General features: G+C 39.7%; 3 protein-coding genes across 6 annotated transcripts; 2 read left to right on the top strand and 1 right to left on the bottom strand.

Moving 5' to 3' along the window:
• Nucleotides 1–478: 478 nt before the first annotated feature.
• On the top strand, nt 479–6,995 carry LOC148413094 (histone deacetylase 1). 4 transcript variants are annotated; one of them, XM_088433131.1, is made up of 14 exons: nt 479–631; nt 1,259–1,371; nt 1,958–2,075; nt 2,163–2,237; nt 2,333–2,471; nt 2,884–3,025; nt 3,099–3,191; nt 3,262–3,370; nt 3,444–3,584; nt 4,149–4,257; nt 4,853–4,983; nt 5,094–5,246; nt 5,954–6,002; nt 6,073–6,995. In XM_088433131.1, exons 1-14 carry the CDS (start codon nt 583–585, stop codon nt 6,098–6,100), a joined length of 1,449 nt encoding a protein of 482 aa, XP_088289257.1. In that variant the 5' UTR covers nt 479–582; the 3' UTR covers nt 6,101–6,995. The 4 variants fall into 4 exon arrangements, with proteins under 4 accessions (XP_088289257.1, XP_088289256.1, XP_088289255.1 ...); XM_088433130.1 differs by having other exon boundaries at nt 5,951–6,002; XM_088433129.1 differs by having other exon boundaries at nt 5,094–5,264.
• Nucleotides 6,866–15,689, bottom strand: tmem54a (transmembrane protein 54a). Its single transcript, XM_088433132.1, has 6 exons — nt 15,541–15,689; nt 12,230–12,426; nt 11,175–11,234; nt 8,753–8,950; nt 8,536–8,673; nt 6,866–7,178 (listed from the first exon to the last, which is right to left on the bottom strand). Exons 1-6 carry the CDS (start codon nt 15,551–15,553, stop codon nt 7,044–7,046), a joined length of 741 nt encoding a protein of 246 aa, XP_088289258.1. The 5' UTR covers nt 15,554–15,689; the 3' UTR covers nt 6,866–7,043.
• A 1,177-nt stretch (nt 15,690–16,866) lies between these two features.
• LOC148413092 (tubulin beta-4B chain-like) lies at nt 16,867–20,695 on the top strand. The gene is made up of 5 exons (XM_088433318.1): nt 16,867–17,014; nt 18,759–18,867; nt 18,944–19,054; nt 19,508–19,752; nt 19,816–20,695. The coding sequence occupies exons 1-5, from the start codon at nt 16,958–16,960 to the stop codon at nt 20,623–20,625; spliced, it is 1,332 nt and encodes a 443-aa protein (XP_088289444.1). The 5' UTR covers nt 16,867–16,957; the 3' UTR covers nt 20,626–20,695.
• Nucleotides 20,696–22,173: the final 1,478 nt, after the last annotated feature.

Here is a 22,173-nt window from a genome sequence, read left to right as displayed (position 1 = left end):
TGAAACGTTTTCTTTTTCCTAGGGTCGGCTTGGCAAAATATAATTGAGAAACACTGGGTTAGGGTAAGGTTTACAGTAAGGTATTCTGTTATTATAGTTAGTAATAGGTTAGGGTTAGGCAACAGGAAATGCATTATGTTAATGAGCTTTACTAACTACGCTAGAAAAAGCTCTGTGGGTGTGTGTGTGTGTGTGTGTGTGTGTGCGTGCGTGCGTGTGTGTGTGTGTGTGTGTGTGTGTGTGTGTGTGTGTGTGTGTGTGTGTGTGTGTGTATATGTGTTCATGTATTGCTGTACTTGTAAGAACTGCTTTGAGTTTTCTACCGACAGAAGTGAAGACATTTAGTCCAGTCCTCACTTATTCAAACCTCTTTTTGAGGGTCAAAATGTGCTTTAAGAATATAAATTTGAATTGGTTAACAGGTAAGGGCAAGCTCGTGCAGAAACTGCAGGAAATTAGCGACCCCTGTTGGAGGCTTGGAGCAACAACATCTCATCCGTGAACGTTTAGAAGTCGTCCGTCCAGCTCTCGTCGCCGTACCTCCCGCGGGTGAGCAGTTCAAGCAAACCAAAAAGGACTACAATGGCGCTAAGTCAAGGAACAAAGAAAAAAGTTTGCTACTACTACGACGGTGAGTTTCATCGTGTCCGCGTGCTTGGAGTAGAGTACTCTCTGTTTTGCGCATTCGGCAGTTGATCGCCATCAAATGTTTGTTTAATTTCCTCATTTGCTAATCGCGCACACAAGCTAGGTAGTTAGCTTCGAGCTCGAGTTCCTTCCATTGTCATACTCGGGCACACGAGAAAACGCTTATCGAGTCGTGTTAATTTAGTGTTTGGAAATATCATGGCATAAAATGCTTTGGTGGCGTATATTGAGGTAAATTAACTCATTCTGCTCGTGCTCATTTGTTGCTTGAGCTAAAAATGGCGATATGAGCGCTTCATTGTCAACATTAGTAGTAGCTAGCATCATCGTAGCTCATTGATCGGCAAGCTAGCGGAACGCATTTCTGGTTTCGATAAAAATGTGATTTGCACATTAAAGTTACAGTCTGTGTGGATTCCCCGACCCACATGGTCGTTGAAGTAGAAAGGTTGTGATTATATTTTAAACAGTGAACGTGTGCAGAATTAGACATGCGTCGAGTTCCGATTCGGTGCACTAGTGCAATGCTGAGGAATGTGCTGTGAAGCGATCAAAGTTTGCGCTTGCATTTAGGTGATTTTTTTTTTTATTGCGATTCCTCTGGTTTCAGGTGATGTTGGAAATTACTACTATGGCCAGGGGCACCCCATGAAGCCCCACCGTATCCGCATGACGCACAACTTACTGCTCAACTATGGCCTCTACAGAAAGATGGAGATATATGTAGGTTTTGAAGCTGAACGATTTTGAAATTTTTGCCTGTGATTTCAATTATTTTATGTAACTTTTTGCATTTTTTTTTGTATTTTTAACAAGCACAAAAATAATTTGTATTACAGTTAACATGATCAGATTATACGTACATATTTTAGTTTTAGGGGTTAGTTTCATGCTAAAGTAAAGACAAATGTACCGTAAATTGATATGACATGTTGTCTACTTTTAGAGCTGATATGAGACTACTTGCAGTTTTTTAATCGTTAAACTTGAACAACTTTACAAAATTCTACCACGTGTGGCACAAGAAATACGCTTTATCTCTTCTGTATATTGTGTTTCATAAAACACTGCAGTTTTTGCACTGAAACTTCTAGATATTGTATAAAATATCTGTACATAATGAATAAAGCACACCGAATGAGAAATGAAGCAGTCCCCCAGCCCTCCACCCACCAAGGTGCAACATTTGTGATTGTGGAGAAAATGCAATCTTGTTCATTGTTTAGCCTTAGTTCATCTTAAATTCAGGAAAGTTGCCATTGAGTCTTTTGGGCCTTGAGCGTCTCGTATAATGTGTCTTGTATTGTAGCGTCCACACAAAGCCAGTGGTGAGGAGATGACCAAGTATCACAGCGATGATTACATCAAATTCCTGCGCTCCATCCGTCCAGACAACATGTCAGAGTATAGCAAACAAATGCAGCGATGTAAGTTGGATCACTGAGTTTCTGGAGCAATCTCCTATTTCAGGCTGGTATGAATAATACTCTTCATTTATTTTCTTTCAACCTCAGTCAATGTGGGAGAAGATTGTCCAGTGTTTGATGGTTTATTTGAGTTCTGCCAGCTTTCGGGAGGTGGCTCGGTTGGTAAGATTGTGCTGAACAGACATGCATCTGCCATTACAACTTGTTAACTTTGGTGAAATCAGGTTTGTAGTTCTCACATTCTATCTCCACTTCAGCTGGTGCTGTGAAGTTGAACAAACAGCAGACAGACATAGCGATCAACTGGGCAGGCGGCCTACATCATGCCAAGAAGTCAGAGGCCTCAGGGTTTTGCTACGTCAATGACATTGTCCTCGCCATTCTGGAGTTACTGAAGTAAGCACACTAACCCAGCAGCAACTATTTGTTATTGAATTCACCTCGTTGTGTCTAACGCAATAGCTCTACTAGCCAATAACGTTTCGTTCTGATTAATATTGTTTTTTTTTTTTAATTGTAGTTAAATGTAGCACTGTACTGCTTCATAATGGGAGACATGTATTTTGATCATCCTAGTTACATGATTAAAAAATATTACAAACTGCTCTCCGTATAATGCTGTACATTCCTACATTTCTGAAAACAATGATTGCAAACAGTGTTAAATGAATACCTCTCTGACAGTGCGAAGTGAATCATACCATGGAAGCTGAGTAAGCTGAGTAAAGTTGATCTCATATTAAGAATGACAGTAGAATGTAATAAACTCTTCGAAAAAGTAACCTGCAGCGCTGCTTTTGTGCTTTAGGTACCACCAGAGAGTTCTTTATATCGACATTGACATCCATCATGGAGATGGCGTGGAGGAGGCATTCTACACCACAGACCGTGTCATGACCGTGTCATTCCACAAGTATGGAGAGTACTTCCCCGGCACCGGCGACCTAAGAGTATGTACTTGACATGCAACACTGTGTCAAAATGACAAAAATTTTTAGTGACATTTTTACTGGTCCTCTGCAGGATATTGGTGCTGGGAAGGGCAAATATTATGCTGTGAATTACCCTCTGAGAGATGGAATTGACGATGAGTCTTATGAAGCAATTTTTAAGCCTGTAAGTAGATTTAAACACCCACTTCTGATTGAAAGAAGCGTTTTTGCATGAATGCTGCTGTCTTGTGCAGATCATGGCAAAGGTGATGGAGATGTACCAGCCCAGTGCTGTGGTTCTGCAGTGTGGCGCAGACTCTCTCTCAGGCGATAGACTCGGCTGCTTTAACCTCACCATTAAAGGTAGCGAGACATACCTGTGTAAATGACTCCGCCAAAAGCAATTTTGTTGAGCAGCCTCATCGTATTTTTTCAGGGCATGCCAAGTGTGTGGAGTACATGAAAAGCTTCAACTTGCCTCTCCTGATGCTTGGAGGAGGCGGATACACCATTCGAAATGTTGCACGCTGCTGGACATATGAAACTGCAGTTGCACTTGACACATCAATCCCTAATGGTACGTATCCATCCAAAATGTGTTGCAATATAAAATGTTGTGAGATTAATCTGGTGGAATTTAAACACTAGGCTGTTGCTCATTCAAGAGTGATTTAATCTGAAAGGAAAACTAATATTTAGTCATTTCCAGCTGTAAGAAGTAAATATTTTGTCACTTACATTTTACCACTTACTGCCAACTGAAAATGACATTACATGTACTCGGGGCTCAGGTAATAATGGATTAGCTTGTGAATGTCCCATGAACCGTGATTGGGTGTTACCCAAGCCTTGCATACATGTGTTGTCATTCTTAGTCAACAGCAAGTAGAAAACTATATTTTTAAACGTGGTAAGTGTACATGAAAAATTTTTACTGCTACAATGGCTAAGATTAATATCTCCTTAACTTGTATTGTGGTGTGGGTTTAAATGTTATCTACCCCCTGCCCCCATAATGATGAATATTGCAAAATCTCTGTCTCACTTTCTATCTTTTATGTTGCTAATATCAGCATATGATCATTGGCAAATAAAAAAAAAATCACATTTATTATGTTTTTTTGTCCATTCTATCTCCCAGAACTCCCATACAATGACTACTTTGAGTACTTTGGGCCAGACTTCAAGTTACACATCAGCCCATCCAACATGACCAACCAGAACACAAACGATTACCTGGAGAAGATAAAGTAAGTCTACCAAACAAGTCATTTCTAACTAGTGTGCAGGTTCAATATTGTGCCATTGTCGAAACTTTATTTACGACAAATGTAATTTAAACTATCTGTATGCCAGCAACTGGGGATGTGCTGAGATCTGATGAGATTAAAACTCAACTGCACAACACGGAATCTTTTTTTTTTTTTTTTTTTTTTTGGGGTGGGGCTTGTTGGGCTGCAAGTCCAATGGAATACATAGCAGAATGTGCTGCATGACCGTAAAACATGTTGCCAAATGTTGAGATGGCCAGCCGATGATTCAAAATAAACACAACCATACCAATTAATGTATGGACACAAAGGTCTTGGAACACTTTTATTTTGAGGTTACTCTGGGAAGCAGATCGCAACGACAATCACAACTCTTTCACAAACCGTTTTTCCCGAAGTGAGTTGAAATTTCCGATGTCAACAACACAACTTTGCTCTGACATAATAGTTTATTGCCATTTCAGGGCTCCAAGAAACAACTTACATTTTATTGTTCGCTGTTATGTTTGACCCTGTGAAAGCTAAGTTAACTAAAAAAGAAGAAAAACCTGTGACTTTCCTTTGTATCCTCCAGGCAGCGTTTATTTGAGAACCTACGCATGCTGCCCCATGCTCCAGGAGTACAGATGCAGGCCATCCCTGAAGACGCCGTACAAGAGGACAGTGGAGACGAGGAAGAGGAGGATCCCAACAAACGCATCTCCAGTAGGAACCTGTATACATTTACTTCTCAAAATAAAAGCTCAAGGACTCAATCAGAACACAAGTTTGTTAGTGTCAGAACTTGAATGTAGCGCCCTCCTGTGTGTGTTCAGTCCGTGCTCATGACAAGAGGATAGCGTGTGAGGAGGAGTTCTCTGACTCGGAGGATGAGGGTGAGGGAGGTCGCAGAAACACTGCTAACTTCAAGAAGGCCAAGCGAGCCAAGACTGAAGGAGAGAAAGAGACTGAGGAAAAGGAGAAGAAAGGTGAGGAGGAAACAAAAGGTATATTGTCATTTTTTGTTTCCATTCTCATTTCACCCTTGCGATTAATGCTGTGTATCGATTGTTTGTTTATTTTTTTCTGCTTGAATTCTTATTAGTTTGCCTCTTTTCACATTGAACATGACTTAAACTAATTTAATTAAACTTTGATATGATTCCCTTGGCACCCATTGTCAACATAAATATTTGCTGAAATGTTAACTGTTAGCATGTGGCTTTGTAGAGTCTTGTAACTTAGATCTTGCTGTATACTGTATGTAGTGTGTTTAAGTTGCCAATTTGCGATTTTACATAGCAGTAATAATCTATTTTATATTTCAATGTTCTGTACTTCCCAGAAAACATGAAGGCTGTATTACTCCAAAAACATAACCTGTCACTACTGACAATCTAGAGTGGCTTGGTTTTAGCTTTTTCAAATTTTAGCCTGTGGGGGGAGATCAAGCGCAAAACATGCGCTGCTCATTAAAAAATTATTGACCTTATAGCTAACAGAGAAGCAGCTACATTTTTTAAATATATATATATATATATATATATGTATGTATATATATATATATATATATATATATATATATGTGTGTGTTTTTGAAAAAATATATTTTCTAATCCATTATTTCTGCTTATGTGAACATCGATGCATTTTATTACAATAGTGATGTGTTTTGTTTTGTTTTTCTCCTAAGAAGTCAAAGAAGAAGAGAAGGCACCGGAGGAGGAGAAAATGGACACATCAAAGTGAGAAAACACTAGATGATACATAGTGTCCAAAAAGTGGTTTTAATCATGTCGCATACTGCTCCTTTAGGCCAAAAGAGGAGTCGAAGACACCTTAAGGTCCTCCCCTACCCATCGATGCCAGCGCTGGGAAGAAATGATCTTTCAGCAACATTGTCTTTTTATACTTTGTGAATGGGGGGGAGGGAGGGGGTGGAATAGGTTATAAAACGGGATGGCAAGTTTTTTTTTGTTTGTTTTGCTTTTCCTCCTTTCTCCCTGGAGGCTGGGACACTTCAAATATTACTATGAGCTGAAATCAAAACAAATGTTTTGTACGCTTCTCATCTTCACCCAAACATTTTGTGCGCCTTCACTTGCTTTTCTTGTGTCAGACAAAACTGTGTAAAACAACTTTCCAGTCATGGTTTTATATCTCATGAATTTAACTTATTTAAATCATAGATACTTGGCCCCCTTAGCCCCTTTTGGATTTTTTAAGTCAGTCTTTCAGTCCCAATTTTGTCCTGTGCCTTTGAGAGTATAGTTCTTGCATGTTTGTATAATAGAGCCTTTTCTATAATATTTGTCTCACTTGTCGTCCCTGCTAAAATCTTCAGATGTACCTGTTTTTTTTTTTAAATTGTATAGATTTTCAGAGGTCGAATACAGTTTGTGTACTGTAATTTGAAACACAAAGAAAATTGTTTCCTACTGTTGAATTTGGAAAAATGACGGATTAAGTGCTATTACAGTGAGATCAATGCAAAACAAGGATTTTCTTTCAAAAGGCTAATTGCTTTCTAATCATTTATTATAGTTCCTAGATATAGTTAGTTCATAGCATTTTGGTGTAAGCAATCAAATTGAAAAGGCTTACCACCCTGTATTAACATTTTTAATACACGATGTGGACATTACACAAAATGGCAGTGTTTTAACAAGTAAAAAAAAAAGGTTGCATAGAAAAAAAAAGTAGGAAAACATTAAAGGCAAATGCATTTTCACTCCAAATGTCAGACTTATGCATAGTGTCAATCTATCTTATTTAATGCAATGTGCTCAGAGCCAATGGCTCTGCTCTGTGGCAGCACCGCTGCTCAGTAGCTCGTCATGCTCCACAGCCTCGGTATCAATCTCGCTCGATGGCCTGGGTGGAGGGGATCGCGAGATTTCAGCAGCCCTCTGGATGCGGACCTTAAAAGCGCAGCACAAGAGTAATAAGTGCAAGAATGATTGAAAGTCATCTTCCAAGACAGGTGAGTGAATCCCAGTGTTTTTTTTTTTTTAAATCACCTCATGGTACCCCTCACGTTTGATACTGTAGACGTTTTAACTCATTCAGTTGCATTACATGAGAATAAGCAATGTATGGTATAGCAACGTTATTTAAACAAATTCTGTAAGAATACCATTATCCCAAGTGGACACTTAAGCTACAACTAATTTTTAAGTTAATTTTAAGCGGGTAGTATACGTCATTCAAGGACAATACCTTGTAAATACGGGGTCTCAAACTCATTTGTATCATTTGCCACATTGTAGTTATAGTTTCTGTCAAAGGGCAATTGACACTAGGAAACGTATCAAGATGACGTATGATTGTCACATGTTTACAAAGTTTGAAATCAGGCTGCAAAAAAAATGTTCAAAAGGTGTATCTGTAACACATTTGTACAGGTTGAAGATAACTTGCAAATTTTGTCTTGCAAAAGTCTTAATTAGCATTTAGGGGGCCACATAAAACTATGTGGCGGGCTAGATAGGCCCCCAGGCCTTGAGTTTGACCCCTGTGCTCTAAATGCTGTGATATTCAATAATTTTGATTGTAATCACCCATGGGCCACATAAAATGATGTGGTGAGCCAGATATGGCCCCGGTTCCTTGAGTTTGACACCTGCGCTCTAAATGTTGTGATATACAATATTTTCAAAATAATTTGGAATGTCATCCCCTGCGGCACACATAAAATGATGTGGTGGCCGGATCTGGCCCCTGGGCCTTGAGTTTGACACCTGTGTTGTAAATAATGCTCGCTTGATTATAGTATAAATTACAAGTCTGAAATGCACCATACACTTCAGCAAATGATTTTTGGATGCAAAAAAACTAAATGTGGGATTTATAGATGGATTTGCCAAATTGTTTAACACTTCTCAAGGTAAAGTACTGATACAGGAATAGTCCACTTGTTTATCCATTTTCAGCAGTAACAAATTAACATTTTGCATCTTTTTTTGTACATACAATGACTATGTTTAAAATATATTTTCCACTTGATGTTGACTGAAAATTATATCACTTTTGCTCAAGGCTCGGGAAACCATGTGGCAAAATGTGGTTAAAAGTATTGTACATGTAAAAACAATTGTGATTAAAATATAAACCATAAACAAAACATTTTTACGGCTGATAATTGATACAGGTAAATAAGTGGACTGTCTCTTTAAAGTCTATCTAAGAAGTGAAGCAGGTAGACCTCTATATCTATGATGCTCAATTATTTTGAGGTCCAATCTGAAATACATCAATTAACATTTTTTTTAAGTTTACCCTCTTTGCTATAGTTGGCCTCTGCCTGCACGGACAGAGGTACAGGAACGACGTACACGCAGCGAAGCAGCGGAAGGAGAAGACCATTTCCACCACAGACATCAGGATAAGTGGCACCCATAGAATGACTGTGGTGCTCTGATAGAGAAAAACAAAAATACGGTATGTATAGCTTTTCTGCAGACACTGTCTTCAACTTCTAATATTGTGTCCTCACAAAGATTCGGGTGGGGTCAAAGGGGCATTCATAAGTGATACTCGAAGATCCCACGTCAACATGCTTGTGGAGAATGCAGTGTGTCAGCAGGCTTCGTCCTTTGTGAACAACGGCGGTGACCACGGAAGCTATCAGCCCCAATGTGGAGGCGACAGCCAAGAGACCTGCTATGAAGCTGAACACCAGCAGGACCCACTTCTGCAGTGACATCACAGAAAAAAATATGACGGAGGCTGAAAAGTAAAATAGCCACAACTAATTGAGACATACAGTAATACCAAATACGGTGGAACACCTACCACCATATGTCGGGACAGTGAGATCTTAGTTAGCTCTACTTGTGAAAGATTTGCCATTGAGGTACATTATTGTATATCGTTTCTTGTGTGTGGAGTTTTACTCTATATTTTGTCACACACCTTTCTATCTGGAATGAGAATGATTAATATTGCAATTGTGAAATGTAAATTAAGCATAAAATTACCAGGTTTTTTTTTAATCTATCTCTAGGCAGCCACTTGCTGTGAACTGAAGATGACATAAAAGTTGAATGACCTGTCACAGCTCACCTTCCAAATATCACATGACTAAATTCAGAAAGGAGGTGAGCTGTGACATAAATGGTGGTCTCATTTTCATTTGACCAGAAGTGGAAAAAATGGCCGCTGGGATGCATGAAAATAGATGAATTCTCCGTCTTAATATTCCACAAATGCAATGTTAATCAGAATTTCATGTGTACCGTAAACTCATAGGCACATATAGAATACCAGTAAGTTATTTTAATTTTTTTTGTTTTTAACTTACTTCCCCTTTAAATCAAACTGTCCAAACGGTTCAAATATAGATCTGACTTTGAATTCCATCCAACCATCCATTATCAACTGCCTTATCCAGAGTCAGGTCAGGGGAGCAGAAGCTTCAGCAGGAAAGCCCAGACTTCCCTCTCCCCAGCCGCTTTCTTCAGCTCCTCAGGAGGGATCAGCAGGTGTTGCCAGACCAGCCGAGAGACACAGTCTCTCCAGTGCATCCTGGGTCATCTCCAGGGCCTCCTCCTGGTGGGACATGCCCAGAAACACCTCAGCAGAGAGGCATCCGAGAGTCATCTGAACCAGGTCCCCAAACCATCTCACTTTGCTCCTCTCAATGTGGAGGAGCAACGACTGTCCTCAGAGTCCCTCTCAGATGATTGAACTCCTCACCCTAATTCTAAGAACGAGCCATGACCTACGACGGAGGACACTCATTTTGGCCACTTGTAGCCGGGATCTTGTTTTTTCAGTCACAACCTACAGCTTTTGATCATAGTTGAGGGCAGGAACATATATCGACCAGCAGGTTGGAGTTTCCAAACTCAGCTTCCTCACAGGAAGACATGTCTGTGCAATTGAGGATGTCTTTGAGAAAATCTGCCGGAGGTAGGAGTTGAAACGCCGTCTGACTGGGGACTCCGCCAGACGTTTCCAGCAGACCCTCATGATAATGATATTTTGGGGTCTGCCAGGTCAGACCGGCATCCTCCCCTACCATCTGAGCCAACACAATACCATGTAGTGATCCGTTGACAGCTCTGCCCCACTCTTCACCCGAACATTCAAAACAGGCTGCCGCAAATCCAATGGCATGACCATAAAGTTGATCATCAAACTGTGTTCAGATCAAGGGGGATGGAGAGTCTCTCAATCACACCCCTCCAGGTCTCATTGTTATTGGCCACGAGAGCATCAAATTCTCCAGCACACCCTCCAGGGACTCCAGAAAGGCTGGGTACTCTGAGCTGTGGTTTGGCACATAGGCGCAAACAATATTCAAGACCCGGCCCACCACCCGAAGGTGGAGGGAGGCTACCCTCTCGTCTATCGGGGGTGAACCACAACGTACATGCGCCGAGCCAAGAGGCAATCAATATGCAGATACCTTCTCTGTGCCTCTCACCGTGGGCAACTCCGAAGTGGAAAAGAGTCCAACCGCTCTCAAGAGAACTGGTACCAGAGCCCAAGCTATAGGTGGAGCAGAATCTGACTGTTTCTGTATGAAGTCGGAACCTCTCAGCCTGGTACATCAGCTCAGGCTCCTCCCTTACCAGAGAGGTGACATTCCATGTCCCAAGAGCTAGCGTCTGTCGCCGGGGATCGGTACGCCAAGGACCCCGCCCTTGCTCGTGCTACCTAGCTCTCTCCGCACCCACCCGACCTCTTTGGCGCCTCCCTTTGATTATGTTATCTTAATTTACAGTAGCCCATTTGTAATAGCAAACGATATTTTCAGAGATCAACCAGCATCTGGGATGAATTGTATCTGTGTTTGACTTATATTGTGTCTTTCTTAGAGCAGTCTATTGTATTTTCACACATGGAATGGAAAAGACAAATTATAATATAAGCATGCAAAACTTGACAAAGGTAAATTAAGCATTTCTTACCAAAATCCTGCTTTTCTTGTTTTTGGACAGGACTATTGCAATTACCCCACCAATAATTCCCTGAGGAACACAGGGCACATGTGAGCAACAATAAATTATAAATTGTGTATATATAATATATATATAAATTGTTCTTTTATGATTTAACCTCTTTAGATGATTTTCTCATAAAGGCAATTATGTCCGCACACTATTGAACATAAACACTTTCACTTTCCTCCAAAAGCATTGCAATACCCTATTTGCTGTTTGGCATCAAAAGATGAGAGAAACACAAGTTAAAAAAAATCTATATTTTGAGTTTGTTTTCCAGGTATTTACACATAGATCTGATTTGTAACTCAGAAAATATTATCACTTGAATAAAACAGTGGATTTAAGTTGAACAAACGTATTGATTTTCTCATAAAGGCAATTATGTCCGCACACTATTGAACATAAACACTTTCACTTTCCTCCAAAAGCATTGCAATACCCTATTTGCTGTTTGGCATCAAAAGATGAGAGAAACACAAGTTAAAAAAATATCTATATTTTGAGTTTGTTTTCCAGGTATTTACACATAGATCTGATTTGTAACTCAGAAAATATTATCACTTGAATAAAACAGTGGATTTAAGTTGAACAAACGTATTGTTTTTTGCTCTTCAACTTGGTACTCTCAACTTGGTACTCACATAATCATGTTTCCAAGTTCCTAATCCTCAATCTGATGTCATTCGTCCTCAAGAATAATTGTTCAACATCTGACCAAAACAGTGTCAGTACCTCAAATAATTTCTACAATTTGGTATAGAAGCCGAGAGCAGTGTTGTTCTGAAAAGTTTTCACAAATCTTATGAGTGGGGTGAAAAGAATGGATACACAGCGTGTCAAGAATGGACACGCATAGTGCGAGTTCATTCTTGACCTCTGCTAAACCCCTGACCTCACCGAACCCCTGCGGTTCGATGGACAACAGGTTCAGAACTAATGAACTAGAATGAACTTAGCCTTTACAGGGTAGGATATGATAGGATAGGATTTGATAGGATAGGATAGGATATTTATTTTACCATTAAGCCTGCCACAATGGCAATGACATTAGTGATGGCATACACCATGATGCGGGCCTCGTTGTGCACGCTGATGTGCCTGAGCACGGCACCGTGCACCAGAGCGCCAAGCAGGAAATTGACATGGCCCACCAGCACCAGCGCCAAGCCCATCTTCATCAGGGTTTTGTTGTCTTTCAGGTTGGCACAGCACACTCCTACGGAAACACAAATTTGGACATCGTCAGCACTGGTGGAAAACAATTACCGATATTTTATTACTCTGTGTAAATAGATTTTTTTTTCAGGTATTTGGGCTTACGTTTTTGTCCGATGGCTTAATTTTTACTTCGTCTGTTTGAAAATAAATATGTGGCTGCTCTTCTTGTCTAAATAGGCTCATGATTGTTTTGCTATACACTGCTATCACGATAGCAGGAAAGCACAGTTGAGCTCTTGATTGAATCTTAGGGGCATAATATGTAACAAAAAAAATTGGTAAAGAAGTAACACGAAGGAATGGGAACTATCTAGAATTAACGACCACAGCCACAGATTCAAGGATCTATTCTTGGGTTGGAAAAACAAAAACACGCAATCATGAGTGACCAAAACTCCAAACACAAAAACTAGGTAGAAAACAAGTTTGCTGAAAATGAAGTATACAATTAGTTCTCCGCAGGGACTGTTTAGAACGAATTTTTAATTGTGCCAGACTCCAGAGCAGTAAAATTTGGATCCGCTGCTCCTGCGATGTCCTGGTTTGTCAAATGTTTCCAAATTCCCCCTTGTAACGTTCTCATAGACTAGTCATTGCTGTTGGGTGCATTGAATAAATCACACTTGAGGAGTCCGCCGATACCTGGGGTAAAAACTCAGGTGTGGGAGGAGTTTGGTGAGGCCATGGAAATGGACTTCCTGACAACAAGAAAATCTTGATCCACCCAGGAGGGGGGGACCAGTGCGTCATTTAAGAGTCTTTCATCATGTATGGAGTCTTTGCCTTCTCCCGTACAAGGAATCATCTGTTTATCAATTCACGATTATAAACGGCACACAATAGTTTACTGTGGTAATATGTCATCATACGAAGTATATTTATCATCTACTGAAATGGTTTGTGGTTTCCTCAGTTCTGTCAGGAAGTGGGCCAGCCTTGACAACGCAACTCAAAGCCTTGACAACGCGACGGAACCAAACGGAAGTCGATTCAATATTAGCGCACCGTCTCTGATTGACCATCACTGCGCACTGACCATCTTGCTGCAACCAACAAATGTGATCCCTGCATTCTTTGATGGGAACAACATTTTGAGGCACCATCTGCAAATAATTGTTTATTGAACCACAAAAATCATAGCAGTAATAGCCCAATTCATTGAGTTTTCATGTATCCAGTTCAATGAGAGAAAATCTTTGTATGACCCCTTGCTATTTTACAATTGGTGCATGACCCATGTTTGCAATGTTGGCAAAATCCAGCATCACTTCATAAAAACTACTTTACCAAATTAGAAGTTTATTATGAATAACATTTATTTGATATTCATTTAATGCTAACAGATAAGATTAATTCAGTCTGATTTACAGAAACTACTCTCTGTAAAACAAATGTTTATTGTTGTATCACGGTTTTAAATGTGTGTTATAGTTTTGCCACAACAAACACAATGAACATGTTAAGCAGGTTAAATACTAAAATTTAGGAGTGGGGCGGTAAAGGTAAACCACTGTGCGGTCTCTACATCTTTTTGGGCACACGTTTAGTGTATAAACTTTTGTTTTTCCCTCTGAAGACAGCAAGGGTTAACACAGCATTGTCATCTCCATAGTTTTGCACATAAAACATCCCAACAAGATAAATGCCAAGTTGCTTAAGTGATACTAGTGTGTCATACAGAACATACCAGTATCAGTATCAGTTGTTGCAACCCAAGAAAAAAAAATGCCCATGCAATTGACAGGAATTTATTCATATTCCTTGAACATTTGAAATGTAGAAATGCCAAACAGAAAATGTGGACTTTCATATGAAATTATAAGTCACATTAGAGTATATGACATTTACAAATGCAAATGGTACTGCTTGAGGGTGGATCACTACATCTCAAGTGGAACCCACAAAAATAATTGTTTTAAGCATGTTATAACAACACTTTGGTTGGCTGTAAAAGTCTGTTGTGCTGTGATCACATTCACTTGCATTTACAGCCAAACTCATTGAATCCAGAAACCGGATAGTGGCAGACAAAGCTCAACTTTTCAGCGGAGTTCTGTCACGTTGCTTGTGTGCAGCTGGCTTTAGAACTGGACAATCCATTTTTATATACCGCTTTAAACTAAGCTTCTGTAATCAGTCAAGAAGAGGTCAACAAAAACAATGTTTTCTTTTCTGTTTGTTTCTTCATTTGAACTTCCAACAGGAAAGGATTTGTAAAACCAACTCTCTAACAAAGGCAACAAAGGGCTTATGTGGGGGGGTTGTAACATATATACAGTATTGCCGAGGAGATCGGCAGTTTCCTGGACCAACTCAGTGTTTTGGGTCATAATATCATTTCTTTGTTTACTTCCATTCGTTCACACATAAAGTGATAGCAAAAACATTTGGGTGCACAGCATCAGGAGGCTCAACTTGAAAACTTTTTCTTCAGGGTAAAATATTTAATAGTAGTGCGCCTGTGTTAATGTACCAGATCAATTTATATGTATTATTATCTGATAGCTTGTCAGCATCAAACGGTTCAGTTAGTCAAAAACGATTCTAGTTTAACAAAGGATTGACTTTTTTTTGCTTTGAATTTAGGCACTTTGATGCACTTATTTTTGTTTCACTCTAAACTGTATGAACCCTTGTTGGAAGGTGATTCATTGAGTGTTTTTTCTAGTATTGATGTTAAAAATGATACGATTTACGAAGGATGCAACTTATACATTTTTTCATAGAGAATAATGTTATTCATATCAGGCATCTAGTTGGGTGGGGCACAAAATATTTTCTCTTTCCTGGGGGTGGCTTTGCAAAAAATAATTGAGAAGCACTGCTATAGACAGAGTTCAGATAGAATCTTGCACTTTAAAACGATTATACTTCATAAAAAAATCGTATGTCATTTATATTTGACAAAATTGAACTTAATACTGTCATTAAATTATTCGGGGCCGTAACACATTTTAAGCCTTAAAAATGTCTCTGAAACATTCGTGCTGTACTACAGCTCTTTAGTACACAGAATTTGCAACCGTTTAACTGACCTAAGCGCCTTCTAAACGAGGAAAGAAAAGACCACGCCTTATCATTTCAAGCAGAAAAAAAGGCAAGGTAAACATACCACAGTTCACCATGATTGACGTCCTCTTCTATATTACGTCACGTGTGAGAATATTCGGCATGCAACTATCATTTCTGACAGCGTTTATGGAAAAAAATCTCGCATTATGGTGAGCGAGTGGTTTTCCTCAACTGTCGCTCACCTGCGATTCCAACTTCCTAACCTGAGCGGAAGCCCCGCCTTTCTTCTCATTTTTCATTTATTTGTTCACCGTGCCCTGTTTGACAAAGATTGCGTGACTTCTAATATTTCCTTACGCATAAACGATTTTTAACGGGAGTTCATTCTATTTCGTTGGCGTAACACCGCTCCACAAACTAACACTGCAGTAATAAACATTGGTAAACAAACTAACAATGTAATACACATTGGTAATAAACAAGTTTATGACTGTTGCAGGAGTTTAACAATTGCTGAACTGATATGCGTGACTGTCAAAATAAATATATTTAAAGCTCAGAACTGTGGAGCAACACCGCTCCACAAACTAACACTGCAGTAATAAACATTGGTAAACAAACTAACAATGTAATACACATTGGTAATAAACAAGTTTATGACTGTTGCAGGAGTTTAACAATTGCTGAACTGATATGCGTGACTGTCAAAATAAATATATTTAAAGCTCAGAACTGTGGAGAATACCCAACCTTGCAATCACAGAATGTTTGCTCCACTGTGTCAGGAATATTTAAGCCATTATCAAATGTAATGGGCAAGAAATTTGAATACAGCTCAGTAACATGCTATATGATTTTTAAAATTACAACTCACTCATACATAATTCATCCACCAAATTTTAATGCGAAATGTTTTTTTAAATATAGTAGATATTACTAGTACACTTATGTTATTCCAATATTTGGGGATCATATACTGAATTGAATTGATTAACTGCAGATTTAATGAAGTGTATACTTTGTATTCTATAGTTGTCAAAATACTCACATATTTATATTTCAAATAGCAAATAATTGTTTACAGAATGCAGTCATTGATCGAATACGTAGTACGTCATATATGATGTGTAACTGATGTTATTATTTAAATAAACACCTGAGTGTCGTTGTCCTTCGTGTGATGACTAAGTGCATGCTGTAATGATGTATGGTGTCATGTATTCCTCTGTAGTCATCAATTGCGAGAGAAACATATTAATAATGCATAGCTTTAATTCGCCGAAACGCCTTCTTACAATAAGTCGACGTGCAGACGTCACCTGCGTGTGCACACATACGTGTCCGCGCGGTGACCGTATACCTCTGTGACAGAGTCAAATCGGTCTGTGTAATGCTCCGGGGGTAGTAGAGTCTTGGCAAATCTCCTACACTATATTAAAAAAAAAAAATAATTAGATACTGCTGCAAGACGAAAAGAAGAACTTCGCTCCGTTTCATATAGTGCTCTTATATCTGCAATGAGAGAAATCGTTCATATCCAGGCGGGCCAGTGTGGTAACCAGATTGGTGCCAAGGTAATAACACGAAAATATTCATAACTTTAAAAAAGATCCTGAATGTAATAAAGAAATGTTCTTATTTTGTTTTATTTTTATAAGCCTCCACACACCCCAGGTTTCTATAGCTTTTTCCCCCTGCTGAATGTGTTTTTTTTATTTTTAATTTAGCAGAAAAAAATTTCAAAAATGTAAAAGTTATTTTACAGATGCTGTGTGCATTTTTTTTATTGCCATAGCTGAACTAAGAGGACCTTACACGAATTGCATGCCTACTTAGTTTCTATTACTTTTGTAAATAAATGTGTAATGTTTTCTCGGTCACAGCATACATTTCTAAGTCATTTTTGTGTTTCAATGCATCAAAAATAAGTGACTTAGTGACTATTGATGAGTTTTTCTTTTTTTTTCTTTTCAACCAGTTTTTCTTCCAACCCTTGAAAAGGGACACATGATTGGGTTGAATAAATTAAAACTACACTCATGCTCTGCCAATTGTGACTAATAAATGGCAAATTTAACAGCTATACAAATCAAATTAATTTTAAGTAGGCTGTTTTTTTTTGTTTTTTTTACTGGTGACTGATTTTTCTTCCATCTTTCAAGTCATTGAGGGAGGGTTGCAAGTATTTCCTACCTTGTTTTGTCAAATTCTGTTGTAGGTGGAAACCGTGAGCAATAGTCCAATGTGAAAAATAAAAAGCAGGCAGCATAATGATTAGGATTTTATTGACATTAAATGTGAGCCCCCATGAAAATGTAATTTTCATTTCTACATTGGTACTGCTAAGGTTAGCGATATGAAATTATCCGACGCCAGTAATATTTTCTACCACCCATGGCCGTATCAGCTGCCCATTGATAATTGAACCCTGACAGCTGCAGTTGCATTAGCCTGTTGGCTGAGGGGAGCTGGTGGCTGCCAGTCTGGAGTCAATCTAACAAAACCTTAGTAGTACTGTACTGGCTGAAGGAAATCTAGGTTTTATTATTTCATGACTTTCTAGCGGGTTAAACAGCGTTCAAAAGAATGTTTAGGCTTTCAGCCTTTTGCAAAAGGCAGTGTCCATGGCCATTACATTCATTTTGACAGGACAAATTTATCCTTGTTCCACCATAGATTTCCTCTTAAGGCATGGAAAGAGAAAGAGACTGGGTATTGGACAACTACGTAATATTAAACAATCTGATGAATTAAAAAAGCAAGCTAATAACATTTTTTTGGTCAAAAAATAGTCTTGGAACTAAATAAAGCACCATTCCAGTTGATAATCCCTTTTAGAAAAATCACCTGTTTTGAAAGTATTGCTAGGATCTTAACAGATTAAAAATGAATGAGAAGATCAAATGCTTCACTTGTAGACAGCCGAGTCCTATTTCTCAAAGGCATGACTTAGGCAGGTAGTGTTTGGGGATTTTAATATGTTGTGTATTTGGCCAACAACATAGGATGAAAGGTAGGAAAATATAGCAGTGGAAATAGTAGAGTTGTGCAGATATCACAATTTGGCTAAAAAGAAAGCAGTTTAGTAGACTTATTACTGAGTTAAGTCGTGAATTACATTTTTGGTTATAGTATTCTGTCAACAAAAAAATCCTCATGTTTTAAGGACGTTCCAACTTTTTCCTTTCACCTGTAGTTACCAGGACTGGTGCCATATTTAGTTAAGCAAGACTTTTGTTTACAGCAGAACAGTTGTGTGTCCAATGGTATTTGTTTTTATTCATGGAGTAATCTTGCGCTCCAATTTTGTGTCTGCAGTTCTGGGAAGTGATCAGCGATGAGCATGGCGTTGACCCTACTGGGACATACCATGGAGACAGTGACCTGCAGCTGGACAGGATCAATGTTTATTACAATGAAGCAACAGGTGCTGACTTGGACTAACAAACACATTCATCCATATGCAGCATGTTGAGTTTTTTAAATATTCTGTTTCCATATAGGAGGTAAATATGTGCCACGTGCTGTTCTTGTGGACTTGGAACCAGGCACCATGGATTCTGTGAGATCCGGACCCTTTGGACAAATTTTCAGACCCGACAATTTTGTGTTTGGTGAGTGATTCTAAATGATCAATGCTTCATAAGCTATACAACGAGACACATGTTTGTTTACAAAGCAGACATTCATAACAGAAATGTGATTTTGATGCGTGGATTTTTGGACACAAATTTAATTAAAAAAAAAAGCCGGAATTGCAAAAATATCACTTTGACTTGTAAAGGATTTAGTTCTGCATGCAAATCCAATTATTTTTTTTGTGGCCCCTCTAGTGTCACATGTATTTGTGAAATAGGAACTAAGCAGCAAAATCCACCCACTTCTGTCAACTTGAAAATGACATCAGTTGCTTAGAGCTGACCAATAATATCTCAGCTTGCAAATGTCCTGATTGCTTAATTTTCAGTTGAGTAAGTTGCTCCCCTGAGATGGATAATAATGCATGAATAGCTCAGCTGAGTACATTTTCCACGAGTTCAACCCAACTGTCCCTCCTTCCTCTGTAGGTCAGAGCGGTGCTGGTAACAACTGGGCGAAAGGTCACTACACAGAGGGAGCTGAGGTGGTCGACTCTGTTCTGGACGTGGTACGCAAAGAGTCGGAGAACTGTGATTGCCTGCAAGGATACCAGCTGACGCACGCTCTCGGGGGCGGAACCGGGTCAGGCATGGGAACCCTGCTCATCAGCAAAATTCGCGAAGAGTACCCCGATAGGATTATGAATACATTCAGCGTGGTGCCCTCCCCTAAGGTAATTGTCATAGAAGATTGGAATCGTTTGGGTTGACAATACTAAGCATCTTTTCGTCGTCAGGTGTCAGACACAGTGGTCGAGCCCTACAACGCCACCCTCTCCATCCACCAGCTTGTTGAAAACACAGATGAAACCTACTGCATTGACAACGAGGCTTTGTACGACATCTGCTTCCGCACACTCAAACTGACCACTCCCACTTACGGGGACTTGAACCACCTTGTCTCGTCGACCATGAGCGGAGTTACTACCTGCTTGCGCTTCCCAGGCCAACTCAACGCTGACCTCCGTAAACTGGCTGTCAACATGGTACCCTTCCCGCGATTGCACTTCTTCATGCCCGGCTTTGCTCCCTTGACCAGCAGAGGGAGTCAGCAGTACAGGGCACTCACCGTACCCGAGCTCACTCAGCAAGCGTTCGACGCCAAGAATATGATGGCGGCGTGCGATCCGCGCCAGGGCCGCTACCTCACAGTTGCCACCGTGTTCCGTGGCCGAATGTCCATGAAGGAAGTGGACGAGCAGATGCTTAATGTCCAGAACAAGAACAGCAGCTACTTTGTGGAATGGATCCCCAACAATGTGAAGACCGCTGTCTGTGACATTCCGCCCCGTGGCCTTAAAATGGCCGTCACATTTATTGGTAACACCACAGCCATCCAGGAGATGTTCAAGCGTATCTCTGAGCAGTTCACAGCTATGCTGCGTCGCAAAGCCTTTTTGCACTGGTACACGGGTGAAGGTATGGATGAGATGGAGTTCACTGAAGCCGAGAGCAACATGAATGATTTGGTGTCTGAATACCAGCAGTACCAGGATGCTACGGCTGAAGATGAGGGTGAAGGTGAGGAGGAGGCGGAAGATGACTAGAAAAGTCCGTGTATTCATTCAGCGCATAGGCATTTTGTATATTTTCAATAAAAATGACCATTGTCACAAAGTGCAAGTTTTTCATCAATTACATTAATGATAAATTGGCGGATTATCATTTTTGGAGTATGTCCCCCGAAAAACAATGCTGCTGCCGTAGACAAGCGGAACGGGGCGCATATAACATTCCACTAAAGGTGAGAAGCACAATTAAAGCAGAGTGGAAAAAGTGGTCAGCTCACTGGCCTTCCCGTGTAGAATTTGTTGTCAACGAGCCCGCGTAGGTTCCCTCAGGGCACCCCAGCTCCTTCACACTCCAAAAACACAATTACAATCCTTAGTCATGATTTGGTGGTTGAATTGTTGTCAGTCCCTGTGTGCACTGCAATTGGCAGTGTTTCTAGGATATGGACCACGAAGAGAGCGACCCTAGTAAAAATATAGAAAATTATGTATTAAGGACATACTAAATTGTTCTTCAATGTGATTGGGTGCGTGAAATTTAAAAAATTGTTAATTGTCTCTGTGCCCTGCAATTGGCTGGCAACCAGTTCAGTAGAGGGCAGAAAGACCAGCTGTCAACAAGGCACTTCTGCACCTAGTGGCAAGGATGGCTTTCCGCATGTTGTCTTGACAAATAAGCTAAAGCCGCATTTTGTAGAATTATCAGATACCGTTTACTAGTGACAACGGGGTCAAAGACAGACCATACTTTGGATAGAGAGTGGGCAAATAGAAATACATTTTGCCACTGGTTTCAATGCACAATAGGGCAAAATCTACAAAACTAGGGCAAAGATGTCAACACTGCTTAGTTACCCTGGACACAGAGGCCACAGCTGGATGCGGAAAGTCCATCGACACTTACAAATGATGACTGACACAAGCGCTGCACAGCACAGACTCCATTGCAAAAAACCATAACACTTTTTCTAAATGAAAACACAGAACTTAGCACCCAAGTACAATGCAGGACAGCAATCCAGACAACACAGCGCATGCAGCGGGTTGTCTGCAATATAAGGAAGCCACAGGGCAGTTTTTTCTCAAATAGTGGGGAAATAGTGAAATATGATTGCAATGAAATAACTTTTCATGTTATTTTTTTTCCAGGCACTTATTTTTTTCTGTTTTAGACTAAGCTGTAACCCATATATACGATGTAAAAAATAATTAACTGTTTTTGAAACCTGATTTACCGTATTTTTCGGACTATGAACCAGGACTTTTTCATCATGATTTGAGCCCTGCGCCTTATAGTTTAGTGCAGCTTATCTGCTGTTTTTTTTCCCACTGGTCAAGCAAATGTGTGTTCAAGGAGTCAGTTTATGGAACAACTATGAAATAGAACTGAAAAGATGCGAATCAATGGCTTTGCTCAAAAAGATATTTCAAAAAAGGTCTAAATTGAATAAGACCTCGTATAAAAGTTTGTGACGAGTAAATTTCATATACAGTATATATGATTGTATTTATAAATTTAGTATTGTATATATTATTTATTTGCAGTGGGTGCAATGTTCACTAAAATAAGAGACAGAATGGTAT

This window comes from Hippichthys cyanospilos, chromosome 14, assembly GCF_059441005.1.
Source record: "Hippichthys cyanospilos isolate Australia breed blue-spotted pipefish chromosome 14, RoL_Hcya_1.0, whole genome shotgun sequence".
NCBI lineage: Eukaryota > Metazoa > Chordata > Actinopteri > Syngnathiformes > Syngnathidae > Hippichthys > Hippichthys cyanospilos.
This window is presented reverse-complemented; position numbering and strand designations above follow the sequence as displayed.

Excerpts from the sequence above, each read along its gene's own strand:
- LOC148413094 (XM_088433128.1), top strand. The coding sequence starts at position 583 with ATGGCGCTAAGTCAAGGAACAAAGAAAAAAGTTTGCTACTACTACGAC. Across the intron at positions 1,372-1,957 it reads ACAGAAAGATGGAGATATAT|CGTCCACACAAAGCCAGTGG; the intron begins GTAGGTTTTGAA and ends CTTGTATTGTAG. Across the intron at positions 4,258-4,852 it reads GATTACCTGGAGAAGATAAA|GCAGCGTTTATTTGAGAACC; the intron begins GTAAGTCTACCA and ends TGTATCCTCCAG.
- tmem54a (XM_088433132.1), bottom strand. Across the intron at positions 8,951-11,174 it reads ACAAGAAAAGCAGGATTTTG|AAGTGGGTCCTGCTGGTGTT; the intron begins GTAAGAAATGCT and ends ATGTCACTGCAG. Across the intron at positions 8,674-8,752 it reads TTGACCCCACCCGAATCTTT|AGCACCACAGTCATTCTATG; the intron begins GTGAGGACACAA and ends TTTCTCTATCAG.
- LOC148413092 (XM_088433318.1), top strand. The coding sequence starts at position 16,958 with ATGAGAGAAATCGTTCATATCCAGGCGGGCCAGTGTGGTAACCAGATT. Across the intron at positions 17,015-18,758 it reads GTAACCAGATTGGTGCCAAG|TTCTGGGAAGTGATCAGCGA; the intron begins GTAATAACACGA and ends TTGTGTCTGCAG. Across the intron at positions 19,753-19,815 it reads GCGTGGTGCCCTCCCCTAAG|GTGTCAGACACAGTGGTCGA; the intron begins GTAATTGTCATA and ends TTTCGTCGTCAG.